At 40.5% G+C, this 18,711-nt stretch overlaps 1 protein-coding gene across 1 annotated transcript in view; it reads right to left on the reverse strand.

The window, feature by feature from the left end:
- LOC118292237 (CUB and sushi domain-containing protein 3) overlaps window positions 1-18,711 on the reverse strand; it is a 288,046-nt gene that overhangs the window by 130,658 nt on the left and 138,677 nt on the right. Inside the window, exon 6 of the mRNA XM_047330255.1 lies at window positions 11,863-12,070. Coding sequence (XP_047186211.1) covers window positions 11,863-12,070 — 208 coding nt within the window. The remainder of the gene's footprint in view (window positions 1-11,862; window positions 12,071-18,711) is intronic.

Genomic DNA, 18,711 nt, shown 5'->3' on the forward strand with positions numbered 1-18,711 from the left:
ATTCAGTTCAACAGCAACAAACGCTAAATCTCCCAAAATTATCACACAGCGGAGTTTGTGATTGCAGTTCTTAAACATTTAACATTTCCAAATTGCTTGGCAAACACAGCTTAATCAGCCCCTAAAATGTACGGAAATTATGAATAATGTGCTTACTCTATACTCTATAGTCCAATGATTTAGTTGACTGCCAGTCTGCGGTTAACAAAGCTGAATTCATCCCTGCCTATGCTAACCAACCGCCCCTCAAGCCTTTGGCACTGACTAAAGAGTGGATCAAACCAAACAATGCTACCCCAGCTGCGCTCCACTCCGATTACACATTCTCCCAAACCTCCTGTCTGTCTGAGGTGGGAACAGCCTCATCATCTCGGAGAAATGGAAATCCACTCAACTGTGGCCAAATACACCACTTTTGAGTGCCATGCTGTTATGGTGACTGCTTCAGTGAAAGTCTCTATGGTCTTTGTTTACCGTCACTCAGGAAAAATTGGCAGTTTTGAGGATAAAGTAGACATACTATTGCTTACCATTTGTTGAACACAACTGTCCACTACTCATCCTTGGTGATATGGACATCCATTTGGACAATCTGACCTATGCAGACTTTTGTCATGTCTTCGTTATCTATTCACTGAACCTGCTCGGTCTAACTTGCCTCACCCATGGCTGACTGTCCTAGCCCCAAGGGCAGCTAGAGCTGCAGCTCAGACCTAAGTTATTATATTGCTGGACCTATCAGCAGCCTCAGATACAGTGAACCACCATATCCTGCTATGTACCCACTCGTTCATTACAGGCATCTCAGGCAAAAAGCTGTCTTGGTTTAGGTCCTGTCTCAATATGTCGTGGTAAGGACAAAAATTCTTAGTCTATACCCTCGACACAAGGCTGCACCAAGGCTCGGTGCTAGGGGTCCCTTCTCTTTACAATACAAAGTACTCTCTTTGGTCAAATTATGCACATCCACAAAATTGCCTCTATATCTCTTTCCCCAACCAAGGACGTGAGAAACTTGGGTGTCATGTTCGATAACCTGTAATCATTCTTTTACCATTTTGCATCGGTCTTCTGGTCATGCTACTTTGCACTATACAAAAAGAAAAATCAGGCCCAAATATTGGTACAATTCGTGGTTATGTGTTGACCAGACTGCTGCAATACCCTTCTGACAGGCCTTTATTCATGGACAGCTAAAGCCTTACAGGTGGTCTAGAATGTGGTGGCACATCTGGTCTTTGATCAGCCTAAAAAGGCACTTGTTACTCTGTTGCTCATCGACTCCTTGGGGTTACCCTCATGTTGCTTACAGAGGGACGTTGTGGTGAAACAAGCTACCAAAAAATAGCAGGGGAATCCATTTTTTAATCATCTCTTACAAGAGCACCTCCTCTCCTAACAGCTCTATTAACCCAACATGCTTAACCAGCACTTAGTGTGAGCTTTCAGTGTGAGCTTTTCACTGATCTCCTACACTTTGTCTTTTTCTTGATTTACCACTTAGTACTAACTTCAAGGTCTCCTTCTGTTCTCAAGGGTTGTCCCGCACTCATAAGTCGCTTTGGATAGTGTCATCATCTCGGAGAAATTGGATAGTGTCATCTTACAAATTAGTTATCGTAAATGTAATAAAGTGGATGTTCTGCTGGATGACTATTTTGTAAAACAAGTGGAATCCTGCAGTGAAAAGGCAGATGCGCATGTGTCACTGACAACTTGATATTTGACTTGTGAGAGTGTACATGTGAAGAGGGTGAGAGTGGCTACCTATAATGAACGACTGGCTCTACACACACGAGGAATCCTTGTATTGGTTAATGTGGATTAGAGAGCTACACTGTCTCTACACTTACTCTTTTGAGTGTGCATGTAAGACTGTGTTTCTGCTGGTGTGTGCATGTGTGTGGCTATTCATTAGACAGTAGGGGAATGTCACTTAATCAGGCGATCTGTCTTAATAGCCTCCGCTAATTAAGAGAGGTGGGATCTGCCACACATACCCACAAACGAATTCCAACATGCAGAGAGAGAGAGAGAGAGAGAGAGAGAGAGAGAGCGATAAAGTCTTGTCACACACTTATATTCACACAGAGAAATGAGCACACACCCACACACACTGCAGGAGCATTGCGCAGGATGTAGTCTAGGTGGAGCCATCATCAATCAGTATACTGAGAAAGGGAAGTCCTCTGTGTCTGTATATGTGTCTGTTTGTGTGCACACGGTTGTTTAGATACAATGTGTATCTATATATGTGTGCGTGTGTGGGTTTGAGAGCTTGCCTGCTGTGTCACTCTCCATCAATCTCAAGTGGGCAGAGAGTAATCAGTGTTCACAACAGGACCCTGCTTCGTGCTCCCTCCCCTCCCTTTATCTCATCTAAATGTCTCTTCTCCTCCTTGCTTGCCTCCTCATAGAGCAGCAAGGTGTTTTTAAACTGCCTTGTTCACAGGGACAAAGTAAAACATGAGTGGGTGGCTATGGACCACAACGGGAAAGAAAGATCACCCTGGCGTTGATCATTTAAACATTAAGCAAGTAGGCATTAACCTTTGAAAGTGAAATGTCAAAATGGCTTGGCATTGAGGCTGCTGTTTATAGTTTGGGTCGGACATCTTATAGCTCCAAATAGGGATATTATTTATCAAAGCAAGCAAATCCCTGCAGCCAAGTCCCAAAATCTTTTAGAAGAACACCCAGAACAGTGGAGGCTGTTATGGCTGGATATTAGTGGCCATGAATAAACCAAAATAATAATCTTAGTTCCACTTAAAAACCATGTGGAAGGCGTTCTAAAAAAAATACCTATGCATCGAGTGAACATTACAGCATGTAGTGATAACACTAAATTAGACACTTACAGAACTACTTTGAAGAGTTGATAACGATTTCAATGCTAAATAGAAAAAATCTTTAAAGCAAACAATATAGTTACACAGACAGAGACAGCCAAGTTCTGTTTATTATAGTGGAAAGTGTCCCGTGTAAAAGATTTTTGTGCCATCTGTTGGGTAATTTATGCCCGGGATGGCAGAACAAGCAGGTTGCAAATCTTACAAGCTTCTTCTACTTCTAGATGTGATGGAAAACACAATCGCGCCTGCTGAGACACTGTATAATATATAAGACCAAATTACTGTTTTTGGCTGGCTACACCATACTGTACATAAATGTCATAGTTTAAATCTTTGAATTTGAATTGGATTGTTTTCCTAATAATTACAGAATTGTGTTTTTTTTGTTCTGTGTTGGATATTCTACCCTCAACTCCTCATTTCAGAAAATGCAGCCCCTAGTCTTTAAACAATGTTTTTGGTTTCTTTCACAGGAAAGGGGGAGACTGGGTGATTAAGCGAGTGAACACCCCATGAAAAAAATACTTGTCTCTGTTACTTCCCTCTCTCTTCCCCTCTCTCTCTTCCCTTCCGTTGCCTCCTCATGCTCTCTCTCCAGGGTTTATACTTCATCACTGTCTGTTCACTCCTTTCTTTTAGCTCAGTCTCTTCCCAGAAGCGACTGCAGTTCTGGGCGGCTCCCAACCTCTTCTTAAACCTTCTTTCGTGTGTGTGATTGTGTGTGTGTGTGTGGCCTGCAGGATGGCACAGTAATCAGAGCAGAGACAGGGAATCGGAGGGAAAGTAGGAGGAGAGAAGGGGGACAGAGACAAGCAGAGTGAGCTGGTGTTTTCATTATTACATTACATAATATTATAATTTCATCACTCTAGTTACCTCATCAGTGACTGACTTTTTAATACACTATACTTTCCAAGCACGCACACTCTCAAGGACATAGCCAGAAACACAAGCCGCTAAAACAAAGACAGATATAGTATACACTTACACATACGCACAGACACAGGAAATAACAATGACAACACATTTATGACGGCATAATTAATTTGCTCCGGCCTGTCCAAACTACATATCACGCTCCAGTGGTGCTCGACCTCTGGCCTTGTCCCTTGGGTTTGGCCTAGCACCACCTGGAAAAGTTTTTGCAGTTGGGATGGTAAATATAACATTTTTGATCAGCAACAGTGATTTGAAAAAAAAACACAGGTCCTGTAGAGAATACAAATTCTCACTGTAAGTAATTTACGCCAAAGACTTCTATATGAAAAAATGCATGTCATAGCCCTTGTAGTCAACGGAGTTATGATTTATGATAAAACAGTGAGCTATGATTTTAACAAAATAGGCCTTTTGCCAAAGTACAAGACAAAAAAAAAGAAAAATAACTTTATTCCATGCATATTGCACATTGCAGTCTAAATGACCTTCGCAAAAACAGTTGGATAAGGAAAAAGTTTGCTCCTTTTTTTCCTGACAAACGTGTTTAAGAATCGTAGATGAGAAATCATACAAAGATCAAATGAATATACAAAATGCAAAAATGTAGGCAAAGCCCTAGAGTGAAAGTGACCTATTTCAGGTTTTTATCTTGAGTGAATGTGTATAACGTGACTTTGTTTGCATAAACACTATAATCTAATCATCATACACTAATCCAATTACAAATCTTACTTTGATTCTGAGAGTGATTTGATTAAACTGTTTACATGCGTAACGGAATACGGTTTATCGCAATGTACCAATCTTAATGCAATCTTGCATAGTGTGTGTTGATTGAATTAATTGTCATGTGCCTTCTCCCCTATAGGCAACTAGTAAAGTGTGAAACTGCCCTCGTAAAAGGCAAGCACTTTTCGGCTGCTCCCCTGTAACAATTCTGCAGTTTGTCCAGATTTGAGACATTAGTGCCAGCCATGAAAAAGACAGTAGCTCTAAAAATTAACACTCTCATATACTGGGCAAGCTGTGCAGCTCGGGAGAACTCAGATGGACAGGTTCACCCGGCATATGGTGTTTACATCTCTGACCAATCTTCATATAATGAAATAATTTCACAGCTCTCCACACATTTTAATCCTACACCCAACACTTTCTATAGGACTTAAATTACAGAAACGGGGATTAACTTGTTTACAGGGCTTTCATTTAATTGCAGTATTTCTCACAGTTCTGCACCTCTGCTCCTTGTTCTCCCTGCCTCACCTTCTTGCCTCTCATCTCCACTTTTTTTTTCTCTGGCTCCTCTTGTCACCCCAATTCCCCAGCTTTTTTTCTTCTTTCTTTTTTTTTTACCCATTTGTGTCTTGTCTCCTGTCTCTTCGGTGCTCTTGTCTTCTTCTGCATGGCCTGACATAGGCTCTCTAAAACACCATGACACTTCTCTCGCCGTCCTCTCATTTTGCCTCCCCTCTCTTCTCTCCTTTGTGTTCACTCTCACAAATCACAAAAAGGGGGTTCCAAAAGATTCCTGTGATTCATTTCAAAGACCATCAAAGGTGTCTGTTAATACTGGGGTAAATTTGCTCAGACATGCCAAGACAACAGCCTTGTGGACCTAAATTATTCTTTGGGACGGCAGAAATTGGATTTAAAAATTGATGGCCCCGGAGAAACGGTGTGAAGGTCACTGGTATAACCTATGAGCCCGAATGCTACTAATAGATCCAGAGGAAAACACTCTACATCATGAACCAGTGTACCAGCTCTCTGTGAAAGTCATTTGGCCAATGACTGTGGCGGGTAATGGATTCTCCAGACTCCTCCCTGACTCTGTGTGTTGTGTGCAAGTGGTTTATGTGATATGCAGCAAAAGAAAAAACAGCAACAACAAACTTTTAAAGCTGTTTTTCATTTGTGTTATTCAACATTCTTCTTTCTCTTTTTAATTTACAAACAGAATGTACAAGAATACGGCTCATGCTTTCTTCAACTCGTAGTTTAACCCTAACCCCGCATTTACTGCTATTCTACTGGCATAACATTATCTTAATTAAAAACTTAAAACATTCCTTGTGATCCAAAGCCCATCAGCAGTCAACTGTAGCTACAGTAAATGCTAGTTCTTTAGGGATGGCATGCCCAAGCACACCCTCATTGTTATTTAGAAACTAAAATGCTAAGGCTCTATGATTTTAGCTCTAATTAACTCACCTGTCTTAAAAAAGACACAATGTGACCACATGCATGACTCTCATACTAAATTGCTCTTAAATGTAGAGTAAAATATCATGAGCAGTGATGAAACAGAGGAAGATGATCAAATCACTGTATGAGTTTGCTGTGTAACATAGAGGCCTGACAAATGTGGACAGCAAATATCCCTCCTTTTTTTGGGAAAATTTGAATCCTACATCGTTTACATCCGTGTTTGCTAGTTTGCCGTTTTTCGATTCCCTGCATTTTGCTTGTTCATTTCTTACGCAGATCAGTGGAATATGGCAACATTTGTATTGCATTACCCCCTCACGGTCATACATGGTTGTCCTCACACACTTGTGGAGATACAAACAAAATCTGGTCCCTTGTCAAATATTGGATCCATAGTGCTTACAGTGGCTCAAGGTACCTTTAAATTATGCACACATAGGCTTTGACTGCAAAGTTTTTTGGCAGCCATCACTGATAATAATAGATTTATTTGAATTCTTGACAAAATTGGGATGCAGACTTTAAATCTGAGATATGTAACCAGCCTACATGTTAATGTGTATTTATACATTTATAAGTTTCCCTGTATTTTTAGATACATATTTGAAATAATTTGAGATTCGTGTTTGTTTGTTGTGTGTGTGTGTGAATAACAGAAAAGGTGTGTATGTGTGTGCTTTTATGTTCAAGGTCACCGCGCCATTTCCTATTCGGGATAGTGCTGCTTTCCCAGCATCCTCTCTGCCAGCAGCATTGATTAGCACTCGGCAAGCATAACATCACGCACTCGCACTTACACACACACATGCGCACACACACACACACACACAAACACACACTTCAACTCTTACACACAACTTTTTCGCATCTCTAAAACAAATGCTAAAGGTTTGAGTAGAGCAAGTAGAAAATGCTTCTGTTCGGCTCTATCATGCAACCTCACACACAAACAAGTGACCTGTTACGATCTTTGTGCAGACTAAGAAGAGACCCAGCAGAATCACATGAAGCTGAGCCCAGTCAGAGGACAGACTAAGTTCAGCACCACACGGAATGAGAAAATTTTGATTAATGATAGTGGAGAAATTGGTTTTGTATCTCTGGTACTCACCAGGACTTATTCTAGTCGAACAATACTTAACAGTTTTTGTCCATGAAGGCAAACAAAATCTGCAAGTTGGTCACAACTGTTACAGTAAAGCCAGTAGAGCTAGTAATAAAAAAATACATTTTAAAAAAAGCTTGTGAATCCATGTAAACAAACTTCATGAACCATTTCAGAATGAAAGGGTAGAACTTGTACCTTGTTTTTTTTTTTTTTTTGGAATGACTTTAGCTGTTGTCATGTACACATATTGTGTCTGAATTGGAGAATGAACGTAGTACATATTGTACAATGTTTGTATGCCAATATCTGCGACACACTGTCGCATCTAGGTTGAATGAACTGTCTCTAAAACCAACTTGCCTTCAGTGACATGACTGCAGGCACTTGGAGACACGGCTTCAAATCCATCACAAACCTGACAAGATACATTTTCAGTCACTCTCAAAGAAAAAGAAAGAAAAAAAAAAGGGGGAAAAAAACTTGACAAGAGGGAGTTTGGTAAATGACAGACTTTAAATAGTCCAGTGGACCATTACCATGAATTTAGTGATGGGCTGTCAGGCAGGTGCACGTACAGTAAGAGCACTAAACAGCATGCTATTTCCCGGAGTCATGTAACGGGAGACTTGTAAGATCGAAGGGAAAGAGACAGAAGGGCAGAGAGACAGGGGAGAGAGGGAGGCAGAAAGATGCAGCAAGACAAAGATAGTGGGAGCGATCATTCTGTTCAAGATGCTCTACTTGGTTTCCAGGGCAACTGATTGTGAAACAACAAAATATAAAACTTCTGTGTGTGTGTGTGTGTGTGTGTGTGTGTGTGTATATTAGTGTGTGTAGTGTTCGGCTAGGATTACAGGCACTTAGCTCACAGCGATATACTACTCTCATAGGCACGAGCACACCTCTATGCATACTGATCAGACACAAGTGTCAGTGTGAGAAGGATAGTGTGAACACAGGAGTGGGTTACAGCAGTGTGTGTGTGTGTGTGTGTGTGTGTGTGTGTGTGTGTGTGTGTGTGTGTGTGTGTGTGTGTGTGTGTGTGTGAGACTGCTGGTGTTAAACTGATAAACACGTGACAAATTCTTGCACAGGCTAACATATTAGCAGATCAGCCATTAGCTCTCTCTGCTAATTGTCATTGGAAATTAGCGTTTTTTGGCTATTAGCTTCTTCCCGGATTGCTAATGGCAATTAGTACATTAGCACTCGGTGTTGTGAGGCAATTGCTACGTAATCATGCAGCACGGCCTAGTTTTCACAAATTGTATTCAGCAACAAAAGGTTTCATCCAACTAATAGTTACAGAATTCTGTCTTTATATCTTTTGAGTTTCTCTGCAACCATGTGTCCGATAAACCTTCAAACTTTGGTGTTTTTCTGGGGTGGTCAGAAAGTGCAGCGTTGACTTTAAAGTGCCTTGAATGAGCAGTTCTTGATAACGCAACCCTGGCCTTTAACACCCCCCCCCCCCCCCCCCCCCCCATGTGAGGACATTAGCTCCTCTGTGAGCTTCTCAGTAGAACTATTTATTCCCATCAAGATATAATCGGAGCAGCATTTTTTTGAGTAATTGGGTGGTGAAGATTCCTCTAATAGCAAAAACAACCATTCAAGTTGAAGGGAACTTTTCACGTGTTTGTGCATACCAAATGTTCTGTGAGGACTTTGATGAAAAACTGGCATGTGCAAGGTCATTTTTCTTAACTTTCTGTTCATCTAAATCTGTGGAAATATTTAAGGATGATTAATTGATGATTAGAACTTTGTAGGGCTGAACACAAAGAGCCACTTTAGGGGACTTCCCTTCTCAGGGACACTCATTTGCTCAGTCCTCGTCAAATGCATCTCTAAGTTGAAAAATAGTCATGTACATATTTATCAGTCCTCCACTTTTTCCAGTTTGGAATAGATGTTCATGATGATTAATACACAAATGCACTAAAGCAGATATAATGTGATTAATTGTTTTGAAATAACAAACACAAAAACCCTGAAAAAAAACAATGATCCTCAACTTGTGAACCTTAGAAATGTTTTTCATGCTTTAATCTTTGTTGACCTCAAATATGCCATGGGGGAAAAAGAAAAAAAAAATGACAAAGGAAGAGAAGGCTGACAGCAAATTCCTGCCAGTTCAAATCAGCTGGGCGTGGTTTTGTGTCTGTGGAGTGCTAAAAGTGCTAATGGAATTCATACTGGTGTCACTACTGCTGTCATCAAAATCCTCTCAAAACAATGTCCCATTGATCCCTACCTTTCACACTGAAGGCTGAATTGTGCTTCACGTTCTGTCCTAGTAATAAAGATTTATTATAAAACAATGCACATCAGAAACAAAACTTTTGACCGATAATATAGAAAACTATTGTTGCTGACATTGCTGATATATATTGTAAAGGTGATATTTAAAGTAGTTAGTATGCAGGCTGCTCAACTGCTTTAATGTCATTTCAATGTGTCTCTCCCTTTCATAATCATTATCTGATGAGAAAGATAACTAAAGGTTGTTTACAGAGGAGGGGGATTAAAACAGTATCGTTTACACAGTGACTTGTTGTCAATATCAAGCGTTTGATATTAAAATGTTTTTTCATGAGAACAAAGAGAACATCAACTGATGCCACTTTACATACTGTACATGTCCATAGGATAAAGGCACACACAAGAGTGTACACTAGTGTGAAACACAATGCTAAATTATGAATGCTTTAACTGACAAGCAAACAAGCACAGATATATAGACAGACAAAGAAATACACACAAAGACACATGAATCGGTGGTTGGTCTCCATTCTTTGCATTATACTTAACTTCAAAATCAATGACATTTCAATTGCAACCAATTTCAGCTTCTTCTAGAGCTGTAAAAGGGCAAACATTTCTTCTCAATGAAGGCAGTGCCTTGAACAGGAGAATATTGTGACTTACTGGCTGGTGTGAAATGTACACGGAATGAACTTTGTTTCAACCAATATCATCCATTGGGTTCACGACAAGTATCTGAGCTTCAAGCCATATTGCGTTGCTATTATGTGTGACCACCAATGAAAACAATTGCTCTATGGGCAAAATAAATACAAGGATATGAAGAGACAGTCTACAACTAGCACACATTTGGCATTTTTACTGGATCAATGTCTTGCGTGGCTGCCCAATGTCAAAAAGGCCATTGATTACTTCAGCTCCCACAGAATGATGCTGTATGTATTCCATACTGTGTGAATGTACGATGCCAAACCCTGATTATATCATCAGTATCCACTTGTAACCATTTAGCAGTGAGTAAGATCATTTCGACCCAAGAACAGACTAAATTATTCAAGTCATGGAATTATTTTACCTCCCCAGGCACCTTGGCGCATGCTATGTCCATAATGATTTGCAGCACACATTCACGTACAGCATCGACTCATTCTGCACAACATTTATTATGCAAATCCACCATTCAATATTTTTTTCCAGAATTGCCGTATTTGTGTGTCTTTTCTCACCTTTCATTACAGAACTATGACCATTATCAGCTCGGCTGCTGAAGGAGACCCATGATATGACAGCCATGAACAGCTCAGGCTGTATTGCACTGTATGTACTATATGAGGTAATTCAGCAACTGAATAATTTTACAGGAGCCAAGATGCCAGTCAAAATTAGCTGAATGACTTTTGGCTGAATGTTTTCTCATGTTTAATATTCTCAACTAATCTTAATGATGCCTCTATTTTGACTATTCCCCTTGCTGATGTAAAATGGCAAATTTCCCCACAGTGGGACTAATAAAGGATTATTTTATTTAATTGCAACTTTCCAAGATTATATATGGACTAACTGGGTGCGTAGTGTAGAACGCAAACGCAAAAATATAAGTATGTTTGAATTATAGTCAAACAGGAAAGTGAATAAAACTTTGGAAAAAACATATTATTGATCATTAACCATCAACTTATTATACTGACCTCTTATTGCATGGATGCAGGCTAGTACTATCCTGGCACGTGCAAACATTTTGGCAAAAAAAAAGAAGGTAAAAAACCAACTTTTTTACATCCTTCTTCTAAATCTATCTTGCTATATTTCAAAAGCAGAAGAAAAACTATTCTACTTTAAATCTGTAGTAATGTTTTCTTTTACTACAAGTTCACACTTGAGTTCTACCTTATTTTTATCACCAGTTTTAACATTTTATTAATGTACTCCAAGTGTGGTTACATTGTAACATAAATTCAACGACTGAATTATCTAAGATATGTCAACCAAATCCTTTTTTTAGAGTATCGATCAGGATGCAACCACCCTGAGTACAGTGGGACTCTATTGAACCTCCGTTATACTACTCACATATTGTTTACTGCCACAGAGAGTGGGTTATATGCTGGTCTATATTTGTTTGAATAAGTCAACTTCACCCTGTAGTTGTGCTACAGTATAATGGATATTCACACAAGGCATTTTTTTTAAAAAAGGCCACTTGGTCTAAACCTCAGTATCCACCAATTTTTCATTTTCATCATCCAGCTAATTGTACCCTTTACATCTGGAAATGTTCCCTGTGCATTTCTGCAATCAAATGCTGAACTGTGACTCATCCCTCCAGATCAGAAAATGATTTTAAAACATAAAAAGGCTGACTAGAACAGATACACAGATGGCTGCGGAACTGCCACATTGCCAGATTGCTCACAAACACAATGACTGGGACATACAGTACACACAAATGAATGAATAAATGTATTAGGGAATAAAGTGACTCACCAAATAGTTGGTGGTTCAGATCCCTCCACTTCCAGGTAGTCATACTTCTCCTCTGTCTGGAAGTCTGTAAAGATGACAGAGATGGTGTCTCCAGGTTCGGCCAATAGGATCCAAGTACAGTCGGCCTGGTTACCATAGTTGCCGGGGTAACCGGGACTGGTCACCACCCCACTGCCGCCCCTCACAGTGCCCCCACATGTGTCCTCAGCTGTCAATCAAATCAGAGTGACAAATAGAAAACCTGGGTTAGGGAGAGGAGGAGGGACCGAGGGGCGGACCTTTTATTTAAATTAAATTTCTTGCTTTTGGATGAATTATTTTGAATTTTCAGGCTATATAGGATGGGGCGGGTCAATTCACAAATAGATCAATTAAGTGTATTAACCAAATTAGCAATTAGGATCTTACTCAGTTGATCTAGCATTGTTCAACTTTTCAATTTGATCACAGGTCAGTCAGCCCAACTCCCCACCTCTCTCCCTCTGAGTTGACTGCTCTGAAATACCATAACTCTAGTAGATCACTGATACACTATGTGATCTCAAAGCTTGATGTTATTTTGTGACTTGATTGTTAGAAATGGATGATTTTCATCAACAAACAATATTGTGAAAATGTGGAGTTCTTACATCAAACTTCAGTAGTGAAGTAGATGTTTTTTTAATACTCAACATGACAATATGTAGACTGTTATTTTACACTTATTCTATAAGTCATTATTTTTGAGTTGAGCCTGTAGAATTTGGAGAATTACCCTTTTTTAGTCAGTTAGAATCATGGGTGGGGTTTAGGGGTTAGACTGCAGTTCCTGTCACACTCAGAGCTGCTGTCCTCTCCTCCAATAGCAAGGTGCGTTTCCCTTCCCTCCAATCATAGAGCTCCGCTCTCGTCTCCTCCAATCGCCACCAAGGCAGTTTCCACTGTTTCCCAAATTGGATGGTTTGGTGACAGCCTATCATTTAATCCTCAGTTAGTTTCAAAACATCTAGACCAGATGTGACGATGAATTTGCCTAATTTTCTCTAATTGCCGATCACATCTGATTGATAGCATTATTCATAATTGATACTAGTGCTGATTGCTGCATAACAGATAAAGACACATGGATTGCGCTGTGCACACGGCATAAATTATACACATATAATTTATACTGTTACACTCACAGAGGAAAAAAAAACATACTACATTGGACCTTGTTGTGTCACTGGGACATTGGCAAGTTATGGAAGATGACTGGACTTTTTCAAAAATGCTGTTCGTAACATATATATATCCTCGTACAAAAACAGAATGACTGTCTGAAAATCACAAATCAACTTAAGCCCAGTCAAGTTGCCATTGTCCCAGTGATAAAAGATACAATGTTGAATCTTTATTTTTTTTCTGAGAGCATACAAGTCCAACTGTAAGCATGGTATAAATTATACCTGTATAATTTATAGTTATACATAAAAGAGGCAATACTGTATGTAACACACTCTTGCAGCAGAAATGCATTTTCCTACAAACCAGTGAGTGCAATTTGGGATGGCACGTGATTTATACGACTCACAGCACATCTCATTGATATCATCAGTATTTAGAGAAGACAGAGAAACACAAGATGTGTGCTCTCCTAAACTGCACTCACTGATAAGCTGAAAAAGACACATCCGTTATAGGAGTGTAGACAGGGGCTGTCAGGTATACATGCACATCCTTTGGGCTCATCTAGGCAGTGGGGGGGGGGGGCTTTGGGCGGTGCATGTACAGATGACAGAGATAAGGTGGGGACCAAGCCAAACTCCACCCACAGGAGGGGTAAAGAGAATAACTGTGGTCCAAGACTCACACAGAGCAACACACAATAAACAATAGAAATAAATTGAAACAAATAAATATATTAGAAAATCGGACAGAACAGAGTGCACTGAGTAGAGGCAGGAAATACATAGAGGCTATTGGGGCAACATAAATGGATAAGAACAAACAGAGACAAACGGAAGTAGACTGAAATTAAAAAAGTAGAGACCCAGACTGTAACAGACAAGGGGTTGGTACAAAGTGCATCAGATTGTCCAAAAATGAAAACAGCATGAAACAAAACAACTAGTTTAAAATGAATTTTAATACAAGCCGAGTTGCTGTTTTCAATAAATCAGCGTAAGGAGTCAAGGACAACACACACTTCTCCACTTGTTTCTCATTAAAACTTCTGCTTGTGTCAAAATGTCTTGACACAAGGTCAAAACGTATTGAGATGAAATAGAACGTGTGCGTTGTCCCAAAGTACAGGTGCTGATGCATTGAAAATGAAGTACAGAAATGCATTATCTATTCATTTTACAATTCATTCAATCAAAATGATACAGCCCACTGAGTCATTCAGACAGACAGACAGACAGACAGACAGACAGAGAAGCAGACAGGCAGGGAAGGCACTAAGAGAGAGACCATTCCTTTATCCAGATAGACATTCATCCCACAGCTAGACAGTAAAGATTTGTGTAAATGACCCCAGCAACCCAATCCAAGACCCACTGAGACCCCATCACATTCGCAGCCGAGCAATGAGACATTATCCTGTGTGTGTGTGTGTGTGTGTGTGTGTGTGTGTGGGTCAGTGCTACTTGCAGGATAGCAGTGACAGCTGTCACATCATGACAACAGGACATCCGCAAGCACTATTGGACATGCACCTGCATGCACGCACATACACACACACACACACACACACACACACACACACACACACACACACACACACACACACACACACACACACACACACACACACACACACACACCTCTTCCTGCCCTCCAGCTTATTGATGTGACCGTGACAGTTGACAGACAGGTAGAAAGGCCTCAAGGTGCACTGCTGTGTGGCTCTTATTAAAAGGGGGGAGAGGAACTTTCTAAACAAGTGAGCAGTGCTTGGTTGAATGTGACCTCATGATGTCATACAATTAAGGTAATGCAACGACGATGTGTCTTGTGGTCTCGCAAAATCTGTTACTTTGACGTATAACATGAAAAAAAAGGAAAGGAAGATTTTGAAAACTGCTGTAGGTCTAAAGGAATAAAGCCTGAAAGCAATAGGAACGGATGCTGCTACAAAAGATGAAAATATCGTCCGACGTGTAAAGCAATTAGGATCCTCACCAATTCTGTAGTGTGCCATCTTGTAACAGCAGAGTTGTGCAGAGACAGAATTCAGGAGCAGCTGCTCTAATAAAACGTGACATTTGTCGCGTGCTCACAGGGGGAGGGCGAGAAGTCTTGATACCTATAGCCAACACTGATTACCTTCTGTTAAACGTGCACACTAGAGGAACGACATGAAACTCGTCAGCTTTCCATGTTGCACATGCTAATTTTGGCTGCCGCTCGCTCCGGCTCCATTAATCATGAAAGGACATCTGTGTGACAGTGTTAAATTTTACTGTGTCTTACTTCACATCAGTGCCTCATCCCATCACTTCCCTCTCCATGTCAGCTGCGGTGTAAAATCAATATGTCACAATAAAAAACAACAATAGTCACCATTAAGAGTAGGTCACAGATTATAGCCTGTTAAATAAATTATCGTTTCATTTTGGAATCCCACATCATCTGAAGTGAGTGGAGGAAAAAGGATTTCATTTCTTACGAGTATGTCCAGGTTAAAGCAGAAGTTCAATCCAATAAGCATTTAATTTAATCTGTGCCTTACGACTACCGAGCACTGAGGTCACTGCAGCGACATTCAGCACATTTACTAAGTTGCGTATGAAAATGAGACACAAAATTGATATAAGGAGATTATCAAATCATTACAAAATGACTGATCAAGTGACCTAGTGGCAACCCATCGTGACGTGACCCATTGGTTTGGGAACTGACGATTTTGAAGCCTCGAGTTTAGCATTTTGACCAGCGCCCTCTTGGTCTTTTTGTTATTTTGTTAATCTTGCTCACAACTTTTAAAAATGTTGTCCATCTTTGCATCTGTCCATACATCCATCTGTTGAACATACACTGACATGTAGATAATTATCTCTAAAATAAACATTCATTCTAATGGACTAATGGACTCACACTGGCCAACAGCTCTGATCTCAAAATTGATACAGACACTTTGATTTACATTAGAGGCTCTGCAGAAATAAAAGGCAGACATTACAATCTTTGGTTTCTGAGGTATTACACATGGGTGAGAAGATGAAGGAGCATAAAGGGAGAGTGTTTCTTTTAGATCTTATCTGATTTCATCATGGGGGCCAACCTGAGTCATCCATAGGCGCAATCTGGCTGCACTGTTCCGCTGTGATCTGCTTTTATTTCAGACTAAAACCTGGGGAGGCTGAACTCCTGCACATGACCCATGAGAGGAGGGAAAGTGTATGTGAGGGGAGGGTGCAGTGTGTTTTAGTTGGAGCGTGACTCAGTGTGCGTGTGTGTGTGAAGAGAGACGGGAAGGCAAAGGTAGTGTTGGCCATGTTGCCTTCATTTCTCATCACATCACTGAGCGAGTGTTGCCCTTTTCTGTGCCTCTGCGTTCCTCTTGCTTTCTCTCTCTCTCTCTAGTTGTATGTTGTAGCACCACCTCTCCTTTTTTTCCCTACAGGTTCTCTGCTCAACCCACCCTCTTCCCTTTCCTGCATTAAGATTATTTTTTATAGTAAAAAGCAGATCACTTCCTCTACCCTCCTCCTCCTCCTCCTCCACTCGGATCTCCCCCTTCAAGCTTCCTTCTCTCCTCATTCATCCTTCCCTCTCAGGGTTCCCACTCTTCTTCCTCACCATTCTTCCTCCCTTACTCTACCCAACTCACACTCCCTCGGTCCCTCTCTCTCTCTCTCATGGCCCGGGGTGCTTTGATCACTCGTTCTTAGCCTCCTTATCCCACCTCTCTCTCTCCCATCCATTCATCCCCTCTTCCCCACTGCGCTGTCATCAATATCGCAGTCATCTGAGGATTCCTTCTTTATCCCGTTTCGCAGTGTCTTTCTTTAAGATCTTACTTACTCTCTCTGCATTTCACTCTCCGTCTTTTGCTCTCTCTCTCTTTCGGCTGATTGATTTTATGTTTAATGGCTTTTCTGGCCGCATCTCTTTTTTTCCCCCCACTTGCTGTTCCTTCCCCCTCTTCCTTTCCTTCTGTCCCATAACTCCATCCCTTTCCTGCATCACTTTGATAGTCAGATCACTATCACTATCGGATTCTCTCGCACACACACACACACACACACACACACACACACACACACACACACACACACACACACACACACACACACACACACACACACACACACACACACACTTCAATCACAGAAGACCCAGTGTGCTGTCAGCCTCTAAGGATTATGGGCCATCTACATCATCCTCTCCTCTCCTCTGTCTTCAGCCTGTATCCATCCAACTCTTCTGCTCTCTTATCTACATCCACCCACCCATCCATCACCCTCTTGCCCCCTATATGCTGTAAAGCTGAATATATATAGCCACCCTTCTTTCTCCCTCATTATTCCATCCGTACCTTTCATACCTCAGTTTACCTGCCATGAATGACAGAACGGACGAGAGTAGACGAAAAAAAAAAAAAACTGCACAGAAGTGATTCACCTTTTATATTTTTTACAATTTCAATTTCCTCCTGGCCTGAGTTGCTGGACATTCATCAAGCTTCCTCAGCAGCTACACTACGTGCCATGTTGCCTGAATGCACAGGCGATGCAATATCACTTGCGGTCTCAATGTCACCGTCACCATCCAGTCATGCCACGGTGCATTAAGTGACTTTTTTTCAGATCTGACACCACTTTGATCGAAGATTCATTATATTGACGAACAAAAGAACTTAGGTAGGGTTAGTGAATTCCAGGTTTTGTGTGCCCAGTCATCCACCTCAACTTTATCCTGGTATCAATACCATACTATTTTTAAAATTGCTCTCAATATGAGTCAAAATTTGTACTTCCGCTTAGGGATTACCCGAACGTCAATGTGCAGTTTTTTGGCCATTTGCTGAAACGTCTGGTGCTGTAGATTTTTCTTGGGATGAAAGTAGTTTTTTAAGCTAAAGTTATAGAAATTGATCTAATTCATGCTAAACAAAAATAATCAATTTGACTATGGCGAAACATTGTTTGTTTTAGCTTCTTGATAACACTTTGCCCCAACTCTGGCGGATGGGACAAAAACATCAGGGCAAACGGGGAGAAAGAAGCTTCAGACCAAAATATGCCCAATTACATTAAACTCAAAGGATAAGAAATTATCAATTTCTCTAATACAAACCTGCCTCACATAGAGACAGGTCATCATCTGCAGTTGAGCAAAATAAAGGCCCCAGTCACTATTCAAGGGAATAAAGGTCGTAAAGTAGCTGGCTGGGCTTCCTCACATCTCCGTTGTGCCATAAGGTGTATATAATCACTAATGATGTTCTGGCTTTTACTATATGGTTACTGATATATAATTATATAGTGTTTAATTACTTCAATCGTATAATTACTGTTATTACAAGACTTGGGCGCAGCGCCTAAGCATTTATTTTGCAGAGGAATTGACTCGCTACAGTAACTCAGTCAGCTGACATTCAGCTGTCAACAAAACAAATATTTGGGGTTACTTGTCAAAAGCTGTTACATTGTCAGATGGCGGTGGGAGGATGACATAATTCAGATCTCTAGAATTGTGAAGGTCTATTTCGGGACATTTCGCTCACATCATCGGTGAGCATGTTTGTTTCACATTTCTTCTTGTTCATGTCCGAGTGCAATGTGAAAGGCAAGGACAACCTGCATTGTTTTTTTTATGAATTTTGTTACAATATGATGTAAAAAACTTGCAGAAATTCAGAGAATAACCCTAAATTAGTTT

Source organism: Scophthalmus maximus, chromosome 22 (assembly GCF_022379125.1).
Source record: "Scophthalmus maximus strain ysfricsl-2021 chromosome 22, ASM2237912v1, whole genome shotgun sequence".
NCBI classification, from domain to species: Eukaryota; Metazoa; Chordata; class Actinopteri; order Pleuronectiformes; family Scophthalmidae; genus Scophthalmus; species Scophthalmus maximus.